Source organism: Trachemys scripta, chromosome 22 (genome assembly GCF_013100865.1).
Source record: "Trachemys scripta elegans isolate TJP31775 chromosome 22, CAS_Tse_1.0, whole genome shotgun sequence".
Classification (NCBI taxonomy): domain Eukaryota; kingdom Metazoa; phylum Chordata; order Testudines; family Emydidae; genus Trachemys; species Trachemys scripta.
The window spans coordinates 1,287,801-1,313,313 of NC_048319.1; the positions used below are offsets into that span (position 1 = coordinate 1,287,801).

Sequence of the window (25,513 nt, forward strand, 5' to 3'; positions counted from 1 at the left end):
CCCCCCCCCCCCCCCGGCCAGGCTGCACTTCGCACCTGTTGTTGATGGAGACATTTCATACACTGGGGGGCACTTGTGGGGGGGGGGGAGGGGCACGGGACGCGCTGTGGGGGGAGGGGTACGGGACACTTGTGGGGAAGGGGGGGCTGTGGGGGGAGGGGCTCGGGACACGTGGGGAAGGGGGGGCTGTGGGGGGAGGGGCTCGGGACTCGTGGGGGAGGGGGGCCATGGGGGGAGGGGCACGGGACACTTGTGGGGGCAGGGAGCCATGGGGCTGTGGCGGCAGCATCCTCCCCGTGGAGGGGGAGAAGCAAACCTCGAGCTGAAGGCGGGGGGGGTTCCCTAAGGCGTGTGTGGCCCTGCAGGCTGGTGCTCTGGGCTAGGTGTGGGGCTGTGGGCCCGGCCTGTCATGGAAGGCCCCCCCCCCCGGGGATCTGTCTGGAGCTTGGCCCAGGGAGTGGCTGGTGTGTGGGGAGCACGGCTGGGGCTGAGCGGGTCGGTGCTTCGGCGCTCAGTGCAGCAGGAGCAGCTTGGTGCGGTGCCCGTGGTGCCCCCAGCCTGCACGGTTTGTTTCTTTTTGGCTCAGGCACGGATGGTGCTTGGATGAACAACCTGGCCGACGTGGATTCGTTGTTGAGCGAAGGATGCTTGCCCGCGGCAGACAGATATTTGTTGGCTTCTCGGGCTACTGGAAGCCTTTTTTCAGAGGCCGGTTCCTTCTAGTTACAAACACTGTGAGCTGTGGGGCTCTCCTGGCGACTGGCGACACCCTCCAGCAGACATGGGAAATGAGGAAGGACCCGGAGCGGAAGCGGGAGCTGGGCCGCACAGGTGTGTCCGCTGTGTGCTTGTTTGACAGCCAGCTGTTGTAATGCAGGAGGGGTGGGCACATCCCATTCACAGAGCTCCAGTGTCTCCCCCTGCCTCCGAAAAGGACCCACCCACCGGCTGCCTCTGACCCGTTTAAATGGAACGAGGGGCATCTTCATGCCTGGCTCTGCCCAGCCCGTGATTGCTCCTGCTGTTTGGCCTGTATTGCCAACAGCGTTGGGTAGGCGTAGAGGGTTGGAAACAGCACGTAGGGTCGACTCTGTTATTTATTATGTGTATTGTGGTAGTGAAGGGGCTCCACGCTGCTGGGTAAAGCCGCATACACATAGCAAGCGAGAACGTCTGCCCTGAAAAGGTCACAACCAGACAGAAAAGGAAGATGGCCACTGAGGCCCAGGGAGGATGAGGTGGGTTCCCCAGCGTCGCTCAGAAGTCAGTGGTAGATCTGGGGATCATACGCAGCTCTCCCTGGTCAGCCATCCTTCTGTGCGTGAACCGTGGAAGCTGTGTCTGTCTGCCCTCTGCTGGGGACCATCTTCCCAGCGATGTCCAACCCTTGGGGAATTGCTGCTGTTTTAACCATTCTGCTTTTAGGGCCATTTTTGCAGGGAGTCAAATATTCAGAATATTCTAGACTGAAATCTGCCATCGTCTCCGCCCCTGTGCACGTCTCTGTGTCCTTGTCTGAGGCAGGGCACACGCGCCTTTTGTAAAGGGACAGATATGCTTACAGAGCTGCGTCAATAATGCATGGTGACATTGTGCTGGGCCTTTGCATTTATTAATAAGGTGGCATTTTGTTGCAGCTCGGATGTTTGCTATTGGCTGCAGCATGGGCCCGTTAATGCATTACTGGTATCTCTGGTTAGACAGAGCATTTCCTGCAAGTGGATTAAAAGGAATTAAAATTGTCCTGAAGAAAGTCTTCATCGACCAGATCGTAGCATCTCCGGCCTTGGGAATCTGGTATTTTCTGGGTAAAACGTTTAATATCGCTTTCTCATGTAAATGTTACTAATAGACTGCTCAAAGGTGTGCCCTCTCCAACACTCATAAGAACATAAGACCGGCCATACGAGGTCAGACCAAAGGTCCATCCAGCCCAGGGTCCGGTCTGCCGACAGTGGCCAATGCCAACACTCGTCAGTCAGGGAGCATTGAGACCCTTCTGCACCAAGCAGGCCTGTGATTGGATGTGGGAGGGCAGGCCTGCTCCTTACCCGAGGTTATTTCCCTGCCTTGGCTGGGCAGCGGGAGGTTTCGTGTCCTCCCCCAGGGCATGGGTGCAGTGCCCAGGCTCTGTTCCAACATGTGCATTAAGCAGCTGCACTTGCAATGACTCAGAGCTAGCTTTCCTGTTTTCCCTTTAGCTGGGGCGTGGCGGAGTTGTACTGCCCCAGGGAGATGACAGGGAGAACAGAGCCCTTGGGAGGCATGTTCTGTCCTGATAAACACACAGAACTCACAGCGAGCACAGGTTAGTGGCTGCCATGCTAAATGAAAGCACAGCCAATGCCTTTTCTCCCTGCCTTACTAAGCTCCCCACACAGCTGGGAACACCTGAGCCAGCAAAGTCCCTGGCCTGCTGAGACTAAAGATCACACTTGCTGGCTCCTTGAATTACTGGAGGGGGCAGGATCAAAGGCCTGCTAGTAGAGCAGGAGGCCAGGCTCACTCACTCTCTCACCTGCAGCCAATTGTGCCTTGTACAGGGATGGGGTCGCTGGAGGGGCAAACGCTGGAGGAAAGCTGGGAGGAGCTCAGAGAGAAGTTCTGGGAATTTTACAAGGTAAGGCTGCCCCGAATCCCTGATAGCTACTCCCCCCTCCCTTCTCTCCTTTCTTAATACTTGATTCTCTTTCCCAGGCAGACTGGTGCGTCTGGCCAGCAGCTCAGGTGATTAACTTCCTGTTCCTTCCTCCCAAGTATCGGGTGATTTATGTGAATGTGGTGACCTTGGGCTGGGACACATACCTTGCCTACCTCAAACACAGGGTCAGTATTACCCAGACAGGCCATTGCAGGCTGCTGTAAGCGCCCCAGCCACTAACCCCTTGCACCGGAGCCTTTGCTGCTCCAACAAACCTTTAACGAATCCGGGTTTAGTCAGTTTCTTCTCTTGCGTCTGTAGCACAAGCAGCCGCTCGGTGCCGAAGCTTAGCTGAAGAGCAGCATTCAGCATCACCACACTGGGGTGAAAACTGGGGGCTGACAAGCTGTTTGCAAGGACTGCTGCTCTGTGTCCATCTGTTCCTGTGAGATGCCAATCAAGTGCAAATTCCAGATTCGTTCCTGGGGGAGGGAGCTGGCTCCCATGCAGACCAGAAAAAATAGCCTGATCAAGTGAACAAAATGCTTCCTGGAGACAAATCACTGCCGTCGTCCTGTGGCTGACCTATCCAGATGGGTGTGGAAGAGAAACATGAGGGGGGGTCTCTCTCTCTGAGTTAGCATTTAACTTGCTAGCCGCAAACCCAATGACTTTTTAAAATGAAGAATCATGTGTCAACAGGCTGCGTAACCGGACTGAGTTTCTTATTCCTCCACTGACTTCTGGGGAAGCGGGGCAGGTGCTCCATGTTACTGTTTGCCACTAAGTGAGCCAAGATCCTTAAAATAATCCCATGACTTGGAACCAACTTAATTCATTCTCACTGTGTCTGAAAACTGTATTTTGCTAGAAACGGTGATGTGCCAAAATGTCACTTAAAAAAAATTATGAGACCTTAATGATGTAGTTTGTCTTGTGAAACAGTAACTGCGCCCCAGCGTGGGAATTTAAAGCTCATCCTCGAGGGGGGGCTGCTCACTTAGAACTGGAGCTACGGGGTTGGTGAATGTTAATTAAGAAACCAGAGCTTTGGTCTTCCTTGCAGTCAGGCTGCAGACAGTGAGCTAAGGCCTTAGCAAGGCAAACAGATGCCTCAGGCTTGAGAAGGGACCCTGGATCCGTCAGACCCAGCTTTGTAGAAAGAGCCCCCAGTCCAGGCTTAAGAGAAAACAGCAACGGAGTCGATGGGGTCCCTTCCAGCCACAGCCTGGCGAGTGTGAGCCCATTCGGCCTCGCAGAGCAAGGGCGTTCCAGGACAGGGGAACTAGTGCCGTGGGGTAGTGCTTGAGCCCCTCTGCTCGAGGACTCAACCCCTGGGGCTGCCGAAAAGGACCCGGAACGACTTGTGATCAGCATTAATTTATTTCTTCACAACAGCTCTTGAATACAGTGATCGTTCGGAAATTGTACTTTGACACTTTTGACATTTTTACAGTACAGCGTAGTTTTTTCCATATAAGTAAATGTCACAAAAATAGGAGGTTGGATGTGTGTATCTGTAAAATAAAGAGCGTTCGCCAAGAAAAATAAATAGAGGGAAGCAACGCACCAGGTTTGGGCATTGATAGAATTCTAGCTACTGCTTCACAGTCTCCACAACAACAAACGTTACGATAGTAACAGACAAGGAACAACGAGGCCTGTAGCAAACACGCACCCGTCAGCTGCTAGTGCAACATCCTGGGGCAGGGGGGTGTCAACCCCACCCCGGCATGGAATTGGGCAGCAGGTTGGTGGCATGTTTCTTTGCTTGAGCCAAACCATCAGAGTTTTTCCTCTAGCATGAGGTTTCCAGTGGTCAGCCGCCACCGGCTGGGGCTAGTTTGGTACAGGAGTGCCTTGGCCCTTACTCAGCCGTGTTTTTAAATAATAGATTTAAAAGTGATATTCACAAGCAGGTTAATACCACACTGATAAAATAAATACATCTGCACAACCACAGCACAGCATGTCACACAATGGTCACTTGCTACATCTATTTACAGGAAGGTTGTTTTTATGTACAAGGAGGAAGACAGCAGGAGCATAAATTAGCATCTATTTATACAATAGTGAGGAACTAGCCATCCTTGGTGGGGGAGAACAGAGCAGCAGAGGAATGAAAGGCAAGCGGCTCTCCAGCCAGCCAGCGCTATCGGCCAAGGCCTCTGTGCTAGCAAGGAGAACAAGCTAAGGGGAGGTGTAAAGACAGGGCGGGAACAGATCTCGATGATGAACAAACCACCTGCACTAATGCCTCATTGGGATCTAGACGTACCATTTAGTAAGTGATTGAACTGTCAAGGTTAAAATCCACATCCACCCCCAGCCCCTGGCTGACTGAGATGCAACCCCAGCACGTCACCCCTTCAGTAGCACTACAGCTAAGGGAGCAGGTCTCTGGTTCCACGGGGCAGGGCTGTTTGTTCAGGAGCATCAGGAGATGCTACACCAAGAGGACTCTAGTCCTTTAAGCTGCTCTCCCCTGAACAGGGCTCCTCCCACCACCCAGCAGCAGGGATCCACCTAGGCAGGAAGGACGCTAATGAGCACATTGGCCAAGCTGAGTCAGCTGGTTAATGCAGGATTCTGCAATTAACCCCCCCACTTCCAGCTCGACCGACAATTATATATAAATAAGGGGGCACGATCAGGAACTAGTTAAAAGCAAACAACAAAACAAGTTTCTCCTACGGTCCCAGGTTGGAAAACTGGAGGGAGCGGAAAGGGAGGGGTGATGCCCCGTGGAACCTGCAGACTCTGAGAGGGTGGCCAGAGCCCTTTCAAACCCTGCCAGGTGAGAGCGGACAGACAACTCAGCGCTATGGGCCAGCCCACCAGACCTAGTGACTGGGGCGTTGAAGTGGGTGTAACTGGGGCACTGGTTACTTGGAGGGGTGAGGTGGCCGACGCGGGCAGAGGGGGCCGTACTGCAGTCTCTAACAGGCACAGTCCTGGTGGGGGGGCGCTTGCTGATCAGTCAGCTGCGGCCCTGGTTTCACGCCAGTCACTGCTGGGTCCGCCGTGTCGAGGGACTCAGACATCTTCTCGCAGATAATGTCGACGAGCCGTTCGAACGTCTGCTTGACATTGATGTTGTCCTTTGCGCTAGCTTCGAAGAACTCAAAACCTGGCCAAAGGGAGATGGGAGAGCGTGAGATGGGCAAGGCAGGGCCTTTGCTCACCAACAGGGGCCCTGCAATGCAAGTTACCAAACAATTCCTAAGCCCTGGGAAGTACTTTTAGCTGGGATAATGAAATGAATCCATCCCGGGTAATCACTTTTACATGGCCCCAAACGTACATGGAAACTAACAAGGCAACCTCAGCAGCAGGCAGTGTCAGCAGCCGGGCACCATCGCTCTGGCCAGTGAGGTCACCCCGGCTCTGTTAAATGGCCCAGGATGTTCCATTCAGGCTGCTGCTCCCCATCGCAGGAGCTGCTGAGTCACGCTAGGCCAGCCAGGGGACGGCACCTTTACAAGCTCAGCGTCTCCGACAGCAAGAGCTGAGATCCGGGGCCGGGATTCCGCCAGGTGAGACCCAAGGAGCAGAGCTCAGCATCCCTACAGCGGAGTGTTTTCTGCACAGCCACGTGCGAGGGCCCCCGCCTCACAAAGCCCAGGAAATACCCAAGCCTCTTTGATCAGCGGTTGGGTCTTGACTGACCGTGTAAAGATGGGTCCGGGCCGAGACGCCAGCACACGGATACCAGTTGCTTATTGTAAACTTAACATTGGCTGCCCAAGTCCCTTCCCGGCAGGCAACAGAGTCCACGGGCGGGGCCGATCCCAGCCACTCGGGCTCCTGCTGGTTGTAGCCAGTTCTCGTCATGCTCACGATAAATATGGAAAGCGTCTGAATTTTTAAAGGGTTTTACAGCTCCTCCTCTGGGCTGTTAAATTTTAATGGGACGCTTTGCAGGGAAAAGGGTTTAGCTATAATTCCATAAAACTCACCACACGTTCTAACTGGGGTTAACCTGCTCGGAAAGCCACCCAGGCCGACTGGTTTTCCAACTACTTCACAGCAGTAAACGCAGGGTTTAGAGGGTTGTTATAATAAGAGATTATAATAGAGACAGTTATCGAAAACACTGGTGCTGGCTGGGCAATTCCCGTTTTGTTAGAAGACAAGCCAGGCTGCTATGTAATGACAGAGTTATGGGAAGTGCACCATTACTCGACAGGAAAGAGAGACAGCTCCCCTCGCAGGGTTACAGCTCCTGTGCCTACCATACAACCACACCGCAGTGCGCGCGCACACACCCACACCCTCTCGCAGGATTACAGGTCTGTGTGTGCCGTATAACCGCACTGTGCACACACACACGCACCCTCTCGCAGGGTTACAGGTCTGTGTGTGCCGTACAACCGCACCGTGCACACACACACGCACCCCCCGCAGGGTTACAGGTCTGTATGTGCTGTACAACCGCACCGTGCACACACACACGCACCCCCCGCAGGATTACAGGTCTGTGCGTGCCGTACAACCGCACCGTGCACACACACACGCACCCCNTGCACTCACACACGCACCCCCTGCAGGATTACAGGTCTGTGCGTGCCATACAACCGCACCGTGCACACACGCACCCACACCCTCTCGCAGGATTACAGGTCTGTGCGTGCTGTACAAGTGCAGGACCCCCCGTCTTCCCCACACTGTCAGTCCCCTAAAAGACGCTTCCCAGACCTGCAGGGCACGGTTACTGCCCCCTCTCAGTCCAGATGCCTTTTGGGGCAGCAGATGCTGCTGCTCAACTGGCCAAAGAACCTTCCCATGCCCAGGACTTGGCTTCTGAATTGCTCTTGTGCGAGGCAGCGCAAAGCCCCGACAGCTCGGCAATTCCTGGAACCCTCTCAGCTGCTCACGTAAGACCGAGTCCTGAAAGGGCTTGAGCATCGCCAGCCGGAACCGTGCCGGGTCAGCCGGTTACCTAGCCTGGCGCTGCGTGCATTGTAACCAGCACTTACCCAGGTGCTCTGCCAACTGCCGCCCTCTCTCCGACGCCACGACGCGCTCGTCCTCCATGTCGCACTTGTTACCCACCAGCAGCACCTGTGCGTTATCCCAGGAATAGGTCTTGATCTGGGTTGACCTTAAAGCCGTAGCAGGGGAACAAATAACCACAATATTCAGACAGCAGGGCTGTGGGCAGCTGGTTCTAGACGAAGGCCCAGGTAGTTAAAGGCACTGAAGCGGTGTGCTCCGTGTTGCAATGCCCAACGATTTAGGAGCCTTTCGCTCATTTTCAAAAGTGATTCAGGCACTTAGGAGCCAAAATCCCATTGACAGTTAATGCAATGTAGGCTCCTAAATCAGTTAGGCACTGCAGTGCTGAGCACAGCAATACATCAATACCTTTAAAGACTCTGGGCCCAGAGTCCCAGATCCCAGCCAGAGACTGGAGCCCGGTTCTCTGGGCAGCGGCAAGAGGCCTTCAACCCTCAGCCTCTTAGCAGAGAAGTTTCGCCTTCACCCTATTGAACTCAAGCCATCAAACCCGGACCGCCAGAGGGCATGTCAGAGACCCACCACAGCTGCAGCCACAGAGTGTGAAGAAACCAGCAAAGCAGGGAGAGACCTGAAGAGGTAGCTAATACGGGGCAGAGAGAGAAAATTCCTGTAGAAACCAGTAGCGAGTTGCATTGGTGGTCAGTGCACCAGAGAACGGGAGCAGAGGATGGGGACAGCAGAGATGGAAAAGCTCAACTCCTGTGCTGGTGGCAGCCTGGCCACAGCATGGCTCGTACAGAATAGACAGCAGCAGGGCAAGCTATGCCCCCCCCCCCCCCCAAACCGCTCCGCAACTGGCCCTAGCGTGCCCAGCTGGGGTGCCCAGGGCTTCGGCTTCTCTGCAGAGACGTCCCCGAGGGGCACGCCTGGGGGGCTGCTCGCGAGTGTGCTGAAAACGCTCCACCTGCTCGCTGCACCTGGGCACCAAGTGCCAGTGGGTGGGAAAGGATTTCGGTCGCTGCCCATCCAGGAACCAGCCTCCTGGGGGAGAGCTCTGACCCCGTCGCCAGCAGCCAGAGCCAGCCAGCCACCAGCACGGAACGGGCTTGCAGGATCAGCCCTGTTTCGTTCTTGCACTTGGGAAGGAGCGGGTGGCCCGAGCAGCCAGCCAGGCTCAGTGCCAATGGGACACACTCCGGCCCAGATTCCAGCTCTCGCACTTGCAGCCCCTACTACGGCCCGTCAGAGGCTGCTTGGGGCACCTTGGCACCCGCTCAGTGCCGCTCCCCCGGCCTGCTGCAGGCGTGTTCCTGGGGGCTCTGAGCTCGTCTTGCTGTCGTGGGCTGGGGGAGGAGGCTCCTGGCCCAGAATTTCTGCAAGGGCTGCACTGAGTTTGGCTGAGACGCAGCCGCAGCGCGGGCAGGTTATTAGCCAGGCTGCTGACAGCACAGAACTCAAGGCCAGGGGACTGCCCGGCGGGGGGAGCCATGCGGGCTGCATTACAGCTGCAGGCCCGAAAGCACCAAGCCACGCAGCCCCTGTCCCCTCACACCTGGGCAGAGGCCAGGAATCACAGTGCACAGGGGAGGGAGAAGCTCCAGGCGGCAAACCTTGCCCTGTCTCTGGGCAGCTCCCGGCCCCACCCCGCAGGGTGGGAACACCCATTTCAAATGGGGTGGGGGGCCGCAGCGGAGAGATGGCCAGCAGCAGCCATGCAGAGTCCAAGCTGCAGCCCTAGGAGGAGGCAGGGGGTGCAGGTGCCCAGTGTGTGTGTGGGGAGTTTCCTTAGCAGAGGGCAGGGGAGGATTGTAAGTGGGCGAACATCTTGGCAAGCTTTGAGAAGGCAGCAGCCCCTTAGGAGCAGAGCAGGCCCCAGAGGGCACCTAGTGAGCAGCTGGCAGCAGAGCGAGTCTGTGCTGTCCGCAGAGCTGCCACGCGCAGGGAGTGCTCCCAGTGGTACCACAGGCCGTGGGCATGCAGAGACACGGCATGGCGGAGGGCAGAAGCACAGACAGACACCTGCTGAGTGGCCAGGCTGCCGGGTCCCAGCACGGCTAAAGTGACTGCGGTTACTAGCTGGCTCTGCACAGCTCCCCCAGCACGATGGAGAGGCTCCCGCCCCCACCCCCGGCTCTGCTAATGAGACGCCGGCACGGCAGTGCCAAGGCTCAGCGTCACTTTCCCTTCCCGGTGCCCTCAGAGCCGCCGGCTCACCAGTCCTGCACGGCGTTGAAGGACTCCTCGTTGGTGATGTCGTACATCAGGATGAAGCCCATGGCCCCCCGGTAGTAGGCGGTGGTGATGGTCCGGTACCTCTCCTGGCCCGCGGTGTCCTGGGGAGACCAGAGCAGGGTCACTTGGGAGCAGCAGTGCCAGGAGCTGCCCTGAGTAATTCAAGGCTCCCTTGGAGACACCCCCCCCCACAGCATGAAGCACGGCCATGTCCAGGGAGAGCCCAGAGGCAGGCCCTGGGCCGGGGTGCCGGAGCTCAGGGCAGGAAGGACGTGGGAACCCACCCTAACTCCCGAGCTGCCCCGGAGCTCCAGCACTGCGAGACGGGCAGAGACGGATCCTGCCTCTGAGATTTAAAGAAGGAAAATCCAATGTTTAGCCAAGTCTCTGGAACTTTCTCCCAGGGCTGCTGACCCCCACCCAGAACGATCTAGGGCACAGGGCCAGGCCAGGTCTCCTGGGCTGGGAGTGCAGGACACGGCAGAGCACCTCTCCCACACCTTGGCCCAAGCCCGGCAGTGAGATCACAGCCAAGCAACCCTGCGTGTGCCACGGAGGTGGGGAGGGGGGATGGGGCCTCCAGGGAGCCCTGCCAAGGAGCGGGGACCAGGGGGGGCGTCACTCCCTATCATTGGGGATTCCCAGGGCAGCTCGAATGCTCAGCCAGGCCTGCCGCGGAGCTGCCTGCGATTCGCCATGGCAACCCGTCCCTGTGCCAAATGGAGCCCTGGTCCCACAGTCCGCGCCCAGCTCCAGGGACAGGCTGTGGCTTGCTGCCTCTCGCGGGCGGCTCTCGCAGTCAGAGCTGATGGGCCCAGCGGCCCTCCCTTCCCAGCCCTGCATGCGGCTGCACTGAGGGCAGGGCTGGGGCCAGCAAGCGTCAGAGAGATGCCTGCAGACCTCTCCTCCGTGGCCCCTCAGGTCACTGCACCCCCCGCCCCAGGCCTCCAGCCATTGCTGAGACACCCCCCGCCCCACAGGCCAGACCCTACCCTGGGGACCCATGCGGAGGGGGCCCTGTCCCAGACCTCCCCGCAGAGGCAGGCAGAGGTGGGGAAGCGCCTCACAGTCTGGCTTCGGCCCCCTGGTTCCTGGCAGCAGGGGCAAACCCCACCCCTGGCAGGAGGAATCCGAGTGGTCCCATTTTGGCACTTTTTGCCTCCCAGCAAGGGACCGTTCTGCTGCCTGCAATGCTACCAGGGGAGCTGAACGCAGCCCCAGCAAAGCACCCTGAACTCGGCTCTCCTGAAAATTAAGCCCCACTCTGCCCTCCCAGGGCTGGGAACTGGCCCCTCCCCGCTCCCCCAAGAGTCACCAGGCTCCGCGCTGCTCTGGCTCCAGCACCCAGAGCCTTTCCCGCTGCGGCAGGCAGCTCGGAGCCGCGCAGCAGCGTTTTACATCCCACGGGAACGAGGGCAAAGCCAGCGCAGTGAAATCTGTCACTCCAGCTGCTCCTTCAGCTCTGCTGCTCAGACTGTTCCGCGCCCTTCCGTGATTAAGCTCTGTGCTAATTGGCATCCGGCCTCCCCGGGGAGGCAGGGAGCCTGCCAGCACACGGCACCCGTGGAGCACGAGGCCACCTCTGGGCATCCTGGAGCCAAGGTCTTGAGCTAATGGCGTCTTCCCTGTTAGGAGCCCAGCGCGTCAGAGGCTCTGTGTGTGTGTGTGTGTGTTGGGGGGGGTGTCAGCAAAGTGAATCAAGGTGGAGCCGACAGCCCTGGGGTGCAGAGCAAGGGACAACCCGGTACTGCTCTGCAGGGGCCCGGTGGAGGAGCTCGGAGAGGCGATGCTGTCGAGCTGGGCTTTAGAACAGCCCTGAGCGCGGGGTGCTCATGTTCTCGGAGGCAGAATAGGCCACAGTCGCCACCGTCCCATGCGGACCCCAGTCCCCAGGTGCACACAGCACACTGGGACCCCTCTTCTGAACGGGCCACTCTGCCAGGCCACCATGGGCAAGGAGGCTGTGGGATGGGCAGCGGGCTGGCAGCAGATGCAGGAAGCTCATGCTTAGTGGAAGAGGTTAATTAGCAACCTGTGTCCTGGGGGGAAAGAGCGTTAAAGAAACCGGAACCGGCGTCACCCACGTGACGTCTGCCCTTCGGAAAACACTCCGGGCAGGTTATCATTCCGTGAGCATCTCCCCCAGCAAGCACCATCCCATGGTGCCCACCATGGACTGCCCATCGACGGCCTGGGGAGAACACACCAGCCGCGCTGAGCCAGGCACACCACGCAGCAGCCACGGCCAGGGCACCAGTCTAAGCTGCAGGGAAGTCGAGGGTGGCCGAACGTGACTCCCCGGACTGAGGCCTGGCCAGGACTCTGGATTAACACCCCAGCCCTGGAGGGGCCGGCTGGGCCGGGGAGGTTTCAGTGCACGTCTCCTGACCCGGATGGCTGCCCCACGCGTGACGTACAGAGCCCCCCTCACTGCATCCCCCACCCGCCAGCGCGTGCAGCGGCCACGGCCCCTACCCAGATCTGCAGCTTGATGCGCTTGTCATTCCTGTAGATGGTTTTGACTTTGAAGTCGATGCCGACGGTGCTGACGAAGGCGGGAGTGAAGGAGTCGTCTGCGTACCGGAACAGGAACGAGGTCTTCCCCACGCTGCTGTTCCCGATGATCAGGATCTTGAACATGTAGTCGAAGTTCTGATCCGAGGATTCCTTCTGGCCATAGCGGGAGTCAGTAGCGGAAGCCATCTGCAAAGGGAAGCATAAGGCAGAGCTGGGCTGGTGGGGCACGTGCTCCCTGGGGGATTCAGGCATGCTCAGCCCCATGGAGTCACCAGGGTGGCTGCTCCCCGCTCAGACCCAGAGACCCCACCATCAGCTTCTGGGAGGTCAGAGCGAGGTCACATCACGTAGTATCACACCCCGTCAACCCTCTGGGTGCAGTAACACGGGCGGGCAGCGTGAACCACCAGAAATGGCACCCAGATATGCCCACCCTGCAACGGGGAGGGGGGAGGCTCATGGGGGGCTCTTCCTGTGGGTCATATCTGGTGTCATCTGCAAAGGAGCACTGAAGCGTCCAACACCCTGGAAGGAAGGTATCAGGTTTCCCAGCGGGGGCGGAGCGACCAGAGAGCTGGGAACAGAATCCAGGTCTACGCACACCCAGAACGGCTCGGTCAGATTTTAAACGTGCTCCTCTCTGCCACGCCGTTTTAGGATAACCCTGAGACCCCAGCCCTGTCTGAGCCTGGGCCGTGCCCCGTCTTTCCCCACTGGCAGCTGGGGGCAATCACAGCACATGCCACCCACCAATGGGGCTGATGCAGGAAGTTGGGCCCGGCAGAGGAGGCCAGCACCGAGCCATCTGGGCTCTCTGCTCCAGCCTCTCCCAGATCTAGCTACTCCACAGGATCTCCCTGCCCTGTTCACGAGCTGGAAGCCGTGAGGCCCATCAGACCAGAGGCCTGGGCTCCCTTTCTGTCCCAGCACATACTCGGGGTACGTTACACCCAGAAGTCAAGGAGGAGGAAGAGGCCTATTCCACCCAACCCATCCCCCAGCCAGCGCAAGGCTGATCCTATGGCCCGCTCCCCAGGGCAAGGCTGTACGACTCCAGGCACGGCTCCCCCCATCCCGCTCTGGAGAGCCCCATCATGGCCTAACGCCGTCCTGCTACCCACCTCGAGTGTCTCCATCTTCATTCCATCCCCAGGCCTTGCCCTCAGCAAAGCGCCCCCTCAAATCCCCACAGGCTGCGGCCGCTTGGCCGAGCTAGGCAGAGTTCCTTCCCGACCCCCTCGGAGCTCAGCCCCTCTGGCCCCCCAGGCACTGCCACTGCTCCCCCCAGACCTTCCTGCGCTTTGTCTGCAAAGGGCTGGCACGGTGGGCCTAGACAATACTGCATTTCCCCCTCGCCCCTTTGACTTGGCTAAAGGCTCCCGCTGTCCTTGCCAGCGATCCTTGCATCCCCTGCCAGGGCTGATGAGAGGTGCCGGGTGGGGACAGTCCTGAAGACTGGGGCCCTTTGATTATCCACTCCGGCCGGGGCCCCTGGGGGGATGGGCAGCACGGGGGCCAGTCCGGTCCAGGTGTGGCAGCAATTCTGTGCCGGGCCCCGCAGAGCCACCAGGGATCCAGACTCATGACAACGTTTTTGAAGCCTGTTGTTGGCAAGGGATGGATATTCAGGGTCTGAACAGCTGGTGGAGACACAGTGAGCGGCAGCTGCGAGTGGAGAACTCCGGGTCCTTGGCACTATGTACAGCCTCTGTGTGTGGAAAGAGGCAACTCTGCTCCCCGGGTTCAGTGGGGCAGGAAAGAGACCATGGGGAAAATGGCAGGTCTGCCAGACAGGCCCCTGAACAGCCCACGCGGCTCACGGCGCAGGCAGGACGGCTCTCTGCAGTACCCGCAGTTGCACTCGGAGTCCTAGACGGAGCGGGAGCCCAGCTCGCAGGAGCCTTATGGCTACCAGCCTGGGGAAGCCATACGGGCGTGGCCAGTTCCTCCCTGGAACGCTGCTCTCAGTAGTGTCTGCACAAGGGCCTCTGCTTCTTCTGCCTATCACAACCTTTGTCTCCTTCCTTCCCAGCTGCTAGAGTGAACTGCAGCAGGGCACCAGACCATGCTTAGCATGTGCCACAAGTCCTGCTTCCTCCCCAGTGTGGAGGGGCTAACCCAGGGCAAACTCTAGCCCAGACTCCTGGGCTGAGAGTCCACCCAGCTTCAGCACGAAGCAAACTCAGTCTTTGCCGCAAACTCCTCCACTGCGAACGTAGCTGTGAACTACCCCAGCACGTGCATCAATCAAAACAAGGACCCCTTGGGGCTGCTAACGGAAATGGTGCGATACCCCTGCAATAGCAGGGCCCCCCAAGAGTCTGTACGGGGACCAACAACGTTCAACGTATTCATAAATGATCTGGAAAAGGGAGCAAACAGTGAGGTGGCAAAATTTGCAGAGGATATAAAATTACTCAAGATAGTTAAGTCCAAAGCTGACTGTGAAGAGTTACAGAGGGATCTCACAAAACTGGGTGGCTGGGCAACAAAATGGCACCTCGAGACTCAGTCTAAGTGCAAAGTCATGCACATTGGAAAACATAATCCCAACTATACATACGAAATGATGGGGTCTAAATTAGCTGTTACCACTCAAGGAGGAGAACTTGGCATCATCATGGCTAGTTCTCCGAAAACATCCAATCAATCTAAAAACCAGCCAAAAAAGTGAACAGAATGTTAGGAACCATTAGGAAAGGGATAGATCATAAACCAGAAAATATCACAAGGCCACTATATAAATCCAGGGCGCACACACACCTTGAATTGTGTGTGCAGTTCTGCTCACCCCATCTCAACAAAATAGATGAGAATGGGAAGAGGTGCAGAGAAGGGCAAGAAAAACGGCTAGGGGTATGGAACAGCTGCCCTGTGAGGGGAGATTCAAAAGAAAGGAACTGTTCAGCTTGGAAAAGAGATGCCTAAGGGCGGATGTGATCAAAGCCATGAAAACATGACTGGTGTGGAGAAAGTGAAAGTGAATAAGGAAGCATTATTTATCTTTTCACATGACACACAAGCTAGGGGGTCACATGTTGAAAACAAACGAACGGAAGTACTGCTTCAAGCCGTGGAACAACCCACGGTCACAGTCTGGGACATTGTGAAGGCCAAAAGTAGAACTGGGCTCCAAAGAGAGTTAGATATGTTCATGAGGACAGGCCCATCAATGGCTGTTAGCCAAGACTGTCCGGGATGCAACTCCATGCTCCAGGTACCCCTCAACCTCCAACTGCCAGAAGCACCTGGCACTGGCCACCGTGAGAGACGGGATATTGGGCTAGATGGACCATTGGTCTAATGCCAGCATCACTATTCCTAGACCAGTGGTGCACAAAGGCCCAGCGGGGCTCAGAGCACTGCACAGAGACAGTCCCTGCCCAAGAGAGCTTTCGATCGACAGAGACAAGACAGACACAGGGCGGGAGAAAGGGAATACAATCCCCATTTTGCAGGTTGGTAACAGCGCCCAGGGGGGTTATGGGTGGGATTATCAGTAGCCAACTCCCCTGGATTTTCAATGGGAACTCGGTGCCTGGACTCTCTCAGCTGCCTTTGACAGCCCCACCCCAGTGACGCTGGACCTCTGGGGCACAGCAAGGAACCAAGCCCCGATCTCAAGACTGTCTAGAGCCTTCCCCACTAGGCTGCATGAATGTGGAGAGGCACATGGCTGATGGAGCACGGCGAGAGAGCCCAGGGCTTCTCCTGGACAATCCAGAGCAAAATTCCTGAGAACCAAGGGCAGGTCTGCAGGAACGCAACAGGGCAGACAGCACCAGCAAATACTGTTGCTCTGGGAGGTCCCTAGAGCTTTGAATGCAAGAATAGATCCAGGAGGTCTGTATTTACTAGGTCCTGAGGCAAACCCTTTCCCCCCAGGAATTAATGCTCCCAGTGAAGTAACAGTCCAAGTGCACCATGATGTTTTTCCCATTATATAAGCTTACTCTAGAGAAACCCTTGAAGCGAACAGCTTGCATGAATAGATAAGGTTCCAATTTCCTTCTTGAGGCAACCAGCCAGTGCGGGCCTTTGATCCATGCAGCTGTGATGTTCCTGCACTCTGCCTGAATCACTGTGAAGCCAGGCCTCCACTACTGGGTTTAACGTGCATCCTGCCAGCCTGGGTGCTGGCAGCAGCCGAATCATGCAAACAAAGTCAGATGTTTTAACATAAGAACGGCCACACTGGATCAGACCAATGGTCCATGTAGCCCAGCGTCCTCCAACAGTGGCTGGGGCAAGCCGGGTCAGAGGGAACGAGTGGAAGAGGGCAATTCATTGAGTGATTCATCCCCTGTTGCCCAGTCCGAGCATCTGGCAGTCAGAAGTTTAGGGACACCTGCAGCATGGGTTGCGTCCTTGACCACCTTGGCTAATAGCCATCGATGGACCTATCCTCCAGGAACCGATCTACTCATCTAGAGATTTGCCTAGTTTTACAACAGGCAACATAAAAAGCACTAGCGAAGTCAGTACAAACTAAAATTTCATACAGACACTGACTGGTTTATACTGCTCTATAGACTACACACTGACGTGTAAGTACAATATTTATATTCCCATTGATTTATTTTATAATTACATGGTAAAAATGAGAAAGTCAGCCATTGTTCAGTACTAGTGGCTGTGACACTTTTGTATTTTGATGTCTGATTTAAGTCGTTTAAGTGTGGTGAAACTTGGGGGTACGCGAGAAAAATCAGACTCCTGAAATGGGCACAGTAGTCTCGAAAGGTCGAGAGCCGCTGCTCCACACCATTCATGATTTTACAGACCTCAATCATATTCCACCTTAGTCGTCTCTTTTCTAGACTGACAAGCCCCTGGCTTTTTAATCTCTCCTTAGAGGGTAGCTGTTCCATCCCTCTGATCATTTTTGTTGCCTTTCTCTGTACCTTTTCCATTATAAACCCAACTGTGCCCCCTACACACCCCATTTTCTAAAGTCATACCAGCCCCAATATTAGTGGGTTAGGTTTAGAGCCAAGGTAGAATCCTCCCCCCCCACACACAGTTTACCTGAATTGGACATTCAGCTCCCAAATTATGACACCCTAAAAACAAAGGCATTCACTGAAGCTCGTCATGTCTATTATTGTGCCACTTTATAACATGAGGAGCGGGTTCTCCAAGCTGAGATCTACCCCAGGTCTGAGATGACTTGGTTGGGACCAAACATGAAGAGTTGTTAAACATTTTCAGCAGGGGCCCTGTTATGGATCATCAGCCCCAACAAGCACTGCACAGCACAACGGGTCTGCGAGAGACCCCAAGCGTCCGCTACACGGCTGCCACCCCCCCAGTGCGGACATGGTCTCACTCTCTCTTTTTCCTGCAGAGCCGGACCGCAAAGCTGAACTCGATTCTCCAGGGTCTGTGCGTTTGCACAGCTCCTACCACAACGGGGCCCAACCTGGCTGTGGCCGTGAGGGACTATTGCAATGTAAATGTCAAACCACCACCACACAGAGGAGAACCAGCCCTACAATACTGAAGTGAAGCAGAGACACCATTTGTAAACCCAGACATTAAGAACTGGGGGTCACCACCGCGAAGCTTCAAACATGTCATTGCCAGGCCCCAGTGGGAGGACAAGAGCAGGAGACAATTACCTTCACTGAGTAATCACTCTCCTGAGGTGAACAGCTCCCACCCTGCTCCCCACCCATGCACGCACACGTGCACACACACACACACGACCCCTACTCCTCGTACTGTCGCAGATGCGTGGAGGGCTGGGAGGAGAGGCCAGATGATCAAGATTGGCTGTTTTGATGAAAGACCTGCTCTGGGAATGATTTTGGGGAAGTCCTGGGGCCCATTTTCAACAGGGGGAGACACTAGATGCCTGCAGTAGATTCCAAGGCCAGAAGGGCCTAGAAGGGTGCTGTTCCCCTCTGCTATGAGCTTCTTAAGAGGGAGAGCCTGCAGCGAGCCTCAACAGGCTGATTGGAGACCCCCAAATGTCTCAGACGGTTCACCAGGGACCACTCCTTGACCCCTCTGTAACCCTTAGTAGCTTTTTTTCGGGGGGGGGGGGGGGGGGGCAGGAGATTCTCCAGACAGGCAAATCCTTCGCCCTTCCAGCAGCTTCCCATTTACCAGACCCCTATCGCCCGGCCCTGAGAAAGAGCGCTGAGCGTGGTCCAGGGCAGCCCATTGGTAAGAATCCCAGAGCCAGGGAGGGAATGGGGGTTGGCTACTGCTTCACACTAGGGAGTTGCCCTTATGCCCTGCAGATGCCTGCCCACCTTCTCAGATTTTCAGGCTGGCCTCTGGCTAATAGTTTCAAATCTCTGGTGACGTTTTCCTAGCCCTGTTTATAAAGTGCAGAGACTAGATTCGGCTTCCTCTGAGTTGTACCAGGATGCACAGTAACTTGAGCTTTTAGCGCCAAGATTTAAGTGTGGGGGATGTGGCTTGCAAAGGGGTTTACTGATTCTCTCCCTTTTCTGTCAATGGAAATGAACAAGTTGGGCGAGCTGCCTCTTCCTCCGTTTTATGGTCACCCTTTGCGATGGAGAAACAGAGACTCCAGAGACACACAGTATTTTTTTCCTTTCTGTGAAATAATATCAGGAAATGCGACCTTATAACCTCAGTCATATTCACTACTGGGCTGACTCCTGCTTGGATTCTCTAGTCGCATTTCCTGAGAAATTGTTGTACCTTTGTTTTAGTCTCTGATCACTTAATAGTCAAGCACTAAGGTGACAGGCAGAGTACGCGAGGCAAGAGGGTACGCAAGGCACTGTACGTACGATGCACAAGGCAAAAGGTTGGGCAACTTCAGTTTTGAGTGCAAAATTCACCCAGAAATACATGGCCACTTTCTGATTCCCTTTATCAAACTGAACTTACAAACACAGCCAGGAGGAGGAGAGTTTTTGTTTTACAAGTGTTGTCCCAAGTCCAAAGGCACCTCAGATAGGGAACAGTCGGCCGTACTGGTCAGTGCAGCTATGGTCATGTCATTACATGCCGTCAGGAAGCTTTAATGGTGCGCCGAGCTGAACGCCATTTCTTAACAAGCTGCACAATTCAGAGTTTGGGGGGAAAATCAAGAGAGAATTTTCAGCCTCGGAGAAATCGGCCCTGCTCCATTTCTCTAAAGCCAAACAGAAGAAAACCTCTGAACACGTGGATGAATAAACCCTGTTTACACGACTAATCTGACAGCAATCCAGATCCAATGGGAACTATACAATCTAGCAAGTCACTTAGCTCATTTTAACAATTTGCAATTTAACTCAAATAATGGGTCTCGACATAATATTCGTCATTTGGCCCTTGGGGACCAAGTTCATATTTAGAGAAACATTTTATTGCTACATTAAGCCAGCCCCTTAGTGAGCTAGCTCCTCCAATGCATTTTAATTACAGGACTCTGAATATCTACACGCAGCTTCAGTGTTTACCATCTCCAAGCGTCTGCATTAAACAATATGCAGCGGGGGACACACCCCCGTGACAGGCACGTGGAGATCCCAGCAATGAGCTAGCACTCCAGAGAAAGGGAGGGCGATTCCCCACTAGCCCCACGACTTAGTGTTTGTCACCCAAGTAAAAGCCTCTCCCTCCTGCCAAGGCCCAAACTGAGACACGCATGAACCAAGCCGCACTGTAAGGGACACTGCAGATCAGGCGTGGAGGTGGGCTGCATTTCTGTAATGCCTCTGGACAGAGCAGCCCAGAACACGCTGCCCTGGCCTGGCCGAGCAGCAGGTGAGACGGAGCCCTCTATTTTTCATGCCTCTATGGCAAGATTCTCCGTAACCTCACAGGGTACTGGTGTAAAATGATGGACACTAGTAACCCTGCGCTAATGAGCAAAGCTTGGTGTGGAGGCAGATTTGGGTTGGTAAAGTTGGAGAATTACACTGACCTAGGCAAGGCACGTTTCTGTAGTGAGGAAGAGGGTAACAATGGAGCTGGGCTGTACCTAGGACCTGGGCAATGAGTGTCTTTCATCAGCTAGCGCTTTTCTGAGGGAGGGAGCAGAGCAGGACTGGGACAGAATCAGTTTTATTCTGTAGAGAGAGCAGGGCTGAAAAGGGTTCATGGTATTTCTGTACCAGAAGCGTCTGCCCTAGCAGTGGGCGCTCTTCTCCAGCTCCCTAGCTGTTTTCTTCTGGAAACTTCATCCTTTAATATCACCCAAGAAACACAAAACACCTATCATTGGAGGCAGACCACCTCGTTCACTGGTTTGCCTTCACCATGCAAACGTCACTAAGTGCACAGATGCCAAGGCAAACAGTTACTCAGGCCCCCACATCCATTTTGCTCTCTATTTTAAAAGCAGCATTAGGCACACGTGAAGTTAGTTATACCACCCATCAAAACGAGAGCAACGCAGTAACCTTATACACCGTTGCATTGTACAGCGGGGACCAACAAAGTTGCATGCTTGGTTGGATGTGTTAATAAATGACTGCCAGAGACTCAGGGGTTGAGTGGATGCAGGTGGATTGAAGCTATTCAGTTGCCTGTAGCATTCAGACCTCAGAGTCCCCGCCCGGCCATCAATCATTCATATTAAAACATCCTTAACCAGCTCAGTGTTATTTTATTTAAAAGGCATTCTCTGGATGGCATCAGTTAGCACCCCCCCCCAACACTGGCAGAAAAGGGGCATGAACAGAATGGCTCCACTTGCAAACACCGCATCTATGTTATTCTTTGAGGCCCAGCCAAATCTTCTGAGCTGGCACCAACCAAGAGAAATGTCTCCCCTAGGGCCGAGAGAGAGAAATATTCAGTGACCCTATTCGGTTCCCTCAACCTCCATGTTTCCCCCCATTGCCGGCTGAGAAATCACATTTGCAGAGCTTGGCAAATCCCTGGAATGGATTCAGCCTCTGGTCCAAAAACGACCCTTCAATATGTTTTATACAAAGCCCGAAAACGCCCCATCCCCCGCAATCCAAGCGCCAGGTGGGAGGCCACGGGAGTTCCCGTGCACCCCAGGGCACCCCAGCTCCCCGCAAGCCCACCGCCAGGCGCGCAGCGTAGGTGGAGGGGGGGGGGAGCGGAAGCTGGTTTGCTCTCCCCCAGGCCGGTAGAGACGGAACTGGATGCAGAACGCTGACCCTGTGCACCCCCCGCCCCATTGCTCTGCCATGCTAGGAGCGCCCCCCAAGCACACTGCCCCCCCATCCTTCAGCAGGAACCGAGCCCCCCTCCCGTGCAGCCAGGAGCCCCGCCCGGTGCATCCCCCCCGGTGTCAAATGAAGGTTATCGCCCTGCACGCGGGGCCCGGGCGGGGCTGCCCGGGGGGGGGGGGGGCGCGCGCTCACCTCCAGATCGCGCTCCCCAGGCTTCTCTTGCACCAAATGCAGCAGCAGCGCGCGCGGCCCCGGCAATTGCAGAGCCCGGCTGACGTCGCCAGCATTCCGAAGGGGCGGGGACCGGTATGCAGATGAGAACGTGACGTCAGGAGGCCGGAGACGACCCATTCCGAGCTGCGCCCTCGGGCTCCGGAGGAGGCGGGCTCCTACCCAGTCTTGCGCGATGATAGGCCCGCGCTAATGATTGACAGCATGAAGGTGCACCCCCATTCGACGTTTTCGTGAGCTTTTGAGTGACAGCCTCGAGCCTCCTAGGGAGGCCAGCTGGCCTGGTCCCTCAGGGATGGCAGAGCCCCCTCAAGGCAATGGCTGTTACTGGCACATGATGTGCCACCCCTCCACACCATGGGGCAGTGGTACGAGCCAGCACTATCAAGCTATATCGCACCCCCACAGGGTACAGTGGTATGAGCTGGTTCTCATCCTCTCCCCTGTCAGGACTGGCACCATCCTGCACAAGGGGCAGTGGTATGAGCCGGATCACACCATGTCCTCTGTCACAATAGGACTGCCCACAGCAAGCCCACACACGTCATCTCCCCATCACAACAGGTTCATCCCCCGAAGGGATAGTGGTACAAGCCACCATATGTGCCACCTCCTCTGTCACATTTCCCACCTGCCCCCAGAGGAGATAGTGGTATGAGCTGCCAATTCCCTCTGTTCCAACATGTCATCCCTCCATTGGGATGGTGGTACGAGCCACCAAAGGCCCTCTCTCCTGTCCCAACACATCATCCCCCGATGGGACAGTGGTACGAGCCGCTCCAACCCGTTCCCCATGTCATCTCCCCATGGGTCGGTGGTACGAGCCACCCCAGCGTGCTCCCCCGCCTCAACATGTCACGCCCCATGGGTCGGTGGTACGAGCCGCTCCAACCTGTTCCCCATTTCATCTCCCCATGGGACGGTGGTACGAGCCACACCGGGCCCACTCCCCTGTCACAATATGTCATCCCTGCCCCAACATGTCACCCCTCCATGGGACAGTGGTATGAGCCACCCCCAGGCCCGCTCCCCTGCCCCAACATGTCACCCCCCCATGAGTTGGTGGTATGAGCCGCCCCAGCCCGCTCCCCCGCCCCAACATGTCACCCCTCCATGGGACAGTGGTACGAGCCGCCCCAGCCCGCTCCCCCGCCCCAACATGTCACCCCCCATGGGTCGGTGGTACGAGCCGCCCCAGCCCGCTCCCCACCCCAACATGTCACCCCCCATGGGTCAGTGGTACGAGCCGCCCCATGCCAATGACCGGTTTCGAGTGCAGCGCCCGGTCGGAAAGGGACCCTGGTGGCGCCGGGTGACGCCGCCGACCGGGCCGTTCAAAGTCTGGTTGGCGGCGCAGTGGGGCCCGGGGCTCCCTGCCTGCCCTGGCTCCGTGTGGCTCCCGGGAAGCAGCCGCCAGGGCCCTGTGGCCCCTAGGCGCATGGGGGCCAGGGAGGCTCCACGCGCTGCCCCCGCCCTGAGGGCCGGCTCCGCTGCTCCCATTGGCCGGGAATCGTGACCAATGGGAGCTGCGGGGGCGGCGCCTGCAGGCATGAGGGCAGCACGTGGAGCCTCCCTGGCCGCCCATGTGCCTAGGGGCTGCAGGGACCTGGCGGCTGCTTCCCGGGCGCCGTGGTAAGCGCTGCTGGGACCCCGCACCCCAAACCCCCTTCTGCACCCCAGCTCCCTGCCCCAGCCCGGAGCCCCCTCCCACACCCAAACTTTCTCCTGGAGCCTGCACCCCCCACACACCCAAACCCCCTGCCCCAGCCCCCTCCTGCACCCCAAACCCTTCATCCCCAGCCCCACCCCAGAGCCCACACCCCCAGCTGGAGCCCCCCCTCCCCCTGCTTCCCAACCCCCTGCCCCAGCCCAGAGCCCTCTCCTGCATCCTGAACCCCTCATTTCTGGCCCCATCCAGAGCCCACACCCCCAGCCCAGAGCCCATACCCCGTCTCCCCACACCCCAACCCTCTGCCGCAGCCCATTGCCCTCTCCCGTTCTACAAACCTCTTATCCCTGGATCCACCCTAAAGCCCACACCCCCAGCCGGAGCTCTCACCCCCTTCCCACACCCCAATCCCCTGCCCCAGCCTGGTGAAAGTGAGTGAGGGTGGGGGAGAGCAAGTGATGGAGGGAGGGGGGAATGGAGCGAGCAGGGGACGGTGCCTTGGAGAAGGGGCGGGGCCTCGGGGCAGGGGTGTTCGGTTTTGTGCGACTAGAAAGTTGGCAACCCTACCCCAGCTGCCAAGCCCTAGAAGCCCAAAATTAAATTCTAGCCCAGCAAGCCCAAGATGCCACAATCCATATTACCCCAGTGACTGCTAGGGATGAACCCTAACCCCAGCCTGGGGAGCCCCAGCGCCCCAAGCCTAAATCCTGCCCAAGCAGAGTCACCAGCCCCAATCTCAACCCTACCCCAGCGAGTCCTATGGGGCATGACCCTGGGAGCCCGACAGACCCATATCCTTACCCCGGCCATGTCCTGAATCCCAGCTTGTGGAGTCCTACAGCACCATCCTGAGCCTGCGCAGCCCCATGGGACCCACCCCAGCCCTGGCCCTGGCCGCCTTCCAGACTCAGCCCACACCCGAGGCCTGGGCGTCTCAGTAGCTCCGAGCCTAAGCACAGGCCCAGGTGCTCTGGAAGCCTCACCTGAGCCTGGCACCTAGCCCAGGGAGAGACCCCAGCACTCACCTGAGCCCGGCACCAGCCTGAAGAGAGACCCCAGCGCTCACCTGAGCCCGGCACCAGCCTGAAGAGAGACCCCAGCGCTCACCTGAGCCCGGCAACAGCCCGGGGAGAGACCCCAGTGCTCACCTGAGCCCGGCACCAGCCCGGGGAGAGACCCCAGCGCTCACCTGAGCCTGGCACCAGCCCGGGGAGAGACCCCAGCACTCACCTGAGCCTGGCACCAGCCTGGGGAGAGACCCCAGCGCTCACCTGAGCCCAACACCAGCCTGAAGAGAGACCCCAGCGCTCACCTGAGCCTGGCACCAGCCCGGGGAGAGACCCCAGCGCTCACCTGAGTCTGGGGAGCTCTACTAGCCCCAACCCTAACTTGAATCTAGGGAGCTCTAAGGGTCCAACCCTACCCCGGGGAGCTCCAGTGACTGCAACCTAACCCTACCCACGGGGGGCCCACAAATCCCAGCCTATCCTTAGCCACGGAGCCCTCACCCCACCCTGTCTCCATGGCCCCTAACCCTAGTCACTTCCATTCATACTAACCTGAGCCCAAGGGAGGGGCTGAGCTCCTGGGAGAACCAGGCTGAGACAAAGGCTGCACTGTCGCGTCACAGCAGCTCCGAGACCCCCGCTCCAAAAGGCAGCACGGCCTGGAACTAGCTCTGGTGTCGCTCCCTCCCTGAGGCCGGCCAGCGCCCTGTCCCAAAGGGCTCAGGCGATTGGCTTGGGGGATTAGGGGAAGCACCATATGTCACAGTCGCACACACGCTCTTGTTTTCAGCCCCAGTGGCTTCAGACGTTAACCCCCCTGCATGCAGCCCTGAGGTCATAACCCACCTGACATTACCTGCCCAACGGCCGGTCACAGCGACCCACCAGAAAGGCGGCCCTGAGCTACTGAATCTATCCAACAATAATTTCATCGTTCCCGAAGCATCAGACGGGGCTCAGAACACAGGGCCAGGAAGCCCTCAGCAATATGCCCAGAAAGCAGGTTGTAGGGAACAACACTGCCCAGACCTGGGCTGCCCCAGACCTGGTGAGGCCTTTCTGGTCTCTAATCCCTGGCGTCGAGGGTGAAATGTGGCTCAGAGCAGCAGTGCTGGTGGTGAGGCTGCGTGGCCTGCCC

General features: G+C 57.0%; 2 protein-coding genes across 3 annotated transcripts in view; one reads left to right on the top strand and one right to left on the bottom strand.

Moving 5' to 3' along the window:
• Window positions 1–4,016, top strand: part of MPV17L2 (MPV17 mitochondrial inner membrane protein like 2) — a 4,448-nt gene extending 432 nt beyond the window's left edge. The window contains exons 2-6 of the mRNA XM_034755228.1: window positions 587–831; window positions 1,638–1,808; window positions 2,544–2,620; window positions 2,698–2,826; window positions 2,963–4,016. Of these exons, the coding sequence (XP_034611119.1) occupies window positions 645–831; window positions 1,638–1,808; window positions 2,544–2,620; window positions 2,698–2,826; window positions 2,963–2,992 (594 nt within the window). The 5' untranslated portion in view covers window positions 587–644 and the 3' untranslated portion in view covers window positions 2,993–4,016. The remainder of the gene's footprint in view (window positions 1–586; window positions 832–1,637; window positions 1,809–2,543; window positions 2,621–2,697; window positions 2,827–2,962) is intronic.
• On the bottom strand, window positions 4,006–21,775 carry RAB3A (RAB3A, member RAS oncogene family). 2 transcript variants are annotated; one of them, XM_034755226.1, is made up of 5 exons: window positions 21,661–21,775; window positions 12,311–12,538; window positions 9,818–9,936; window positions 7,621–7,745; window positions 4,006–5,771 (listed from the first exon to the last, which is right to left on the bottom strand). In XM_034755226.1, the coding sequence occupies exons 2-5, from the start codon at window positions 12,536–12,538 to the stop codon at window positions 5,581–5,583; spliced, it is 663 nt and encodes a 220-aa protein (XP_034611117.1). In that variant the 5' UTR covers window positions 21,661–21,775; the 3' UTR covers window positions 4,006–5,580. The 2 variants fall into 2 exon arrangements, with proteins under 2 accessions (XP_034611117.1, XP_034611118.1); XM_034755227.1 differs by lacking the exon at window positions 21,661–21,775 and adding an exon at window positions 19,223–19,533.
• Between the last annotated feature and the right edge of the window lie 3,738 nt (window positions 21,776–25,513).

Coding starts and splice junctions, on each gene's coding strand:
- RAB3A (XM_034755226.1), bottom strand. CDS start 12,538: ATGGCTTCCGCTACTGACTCCCGCTATGGCCAGAAGGAATCCTCGGAT. Junction 7,746..9,817: donor TTCAACGCCGTGCAGGACTG/GTGAGCCGGCGG, acceptor TACGGCTTTAAG/GTCAACCCAGATCAAGACCT. Junction 5,772..7,620: donor GCAGTTGGCAGAGCACCTGG/GTAAGTGCTGGT, acceptor CCCTTTGGCCAG/GTTTTGAGTTCTTCGAAGCT.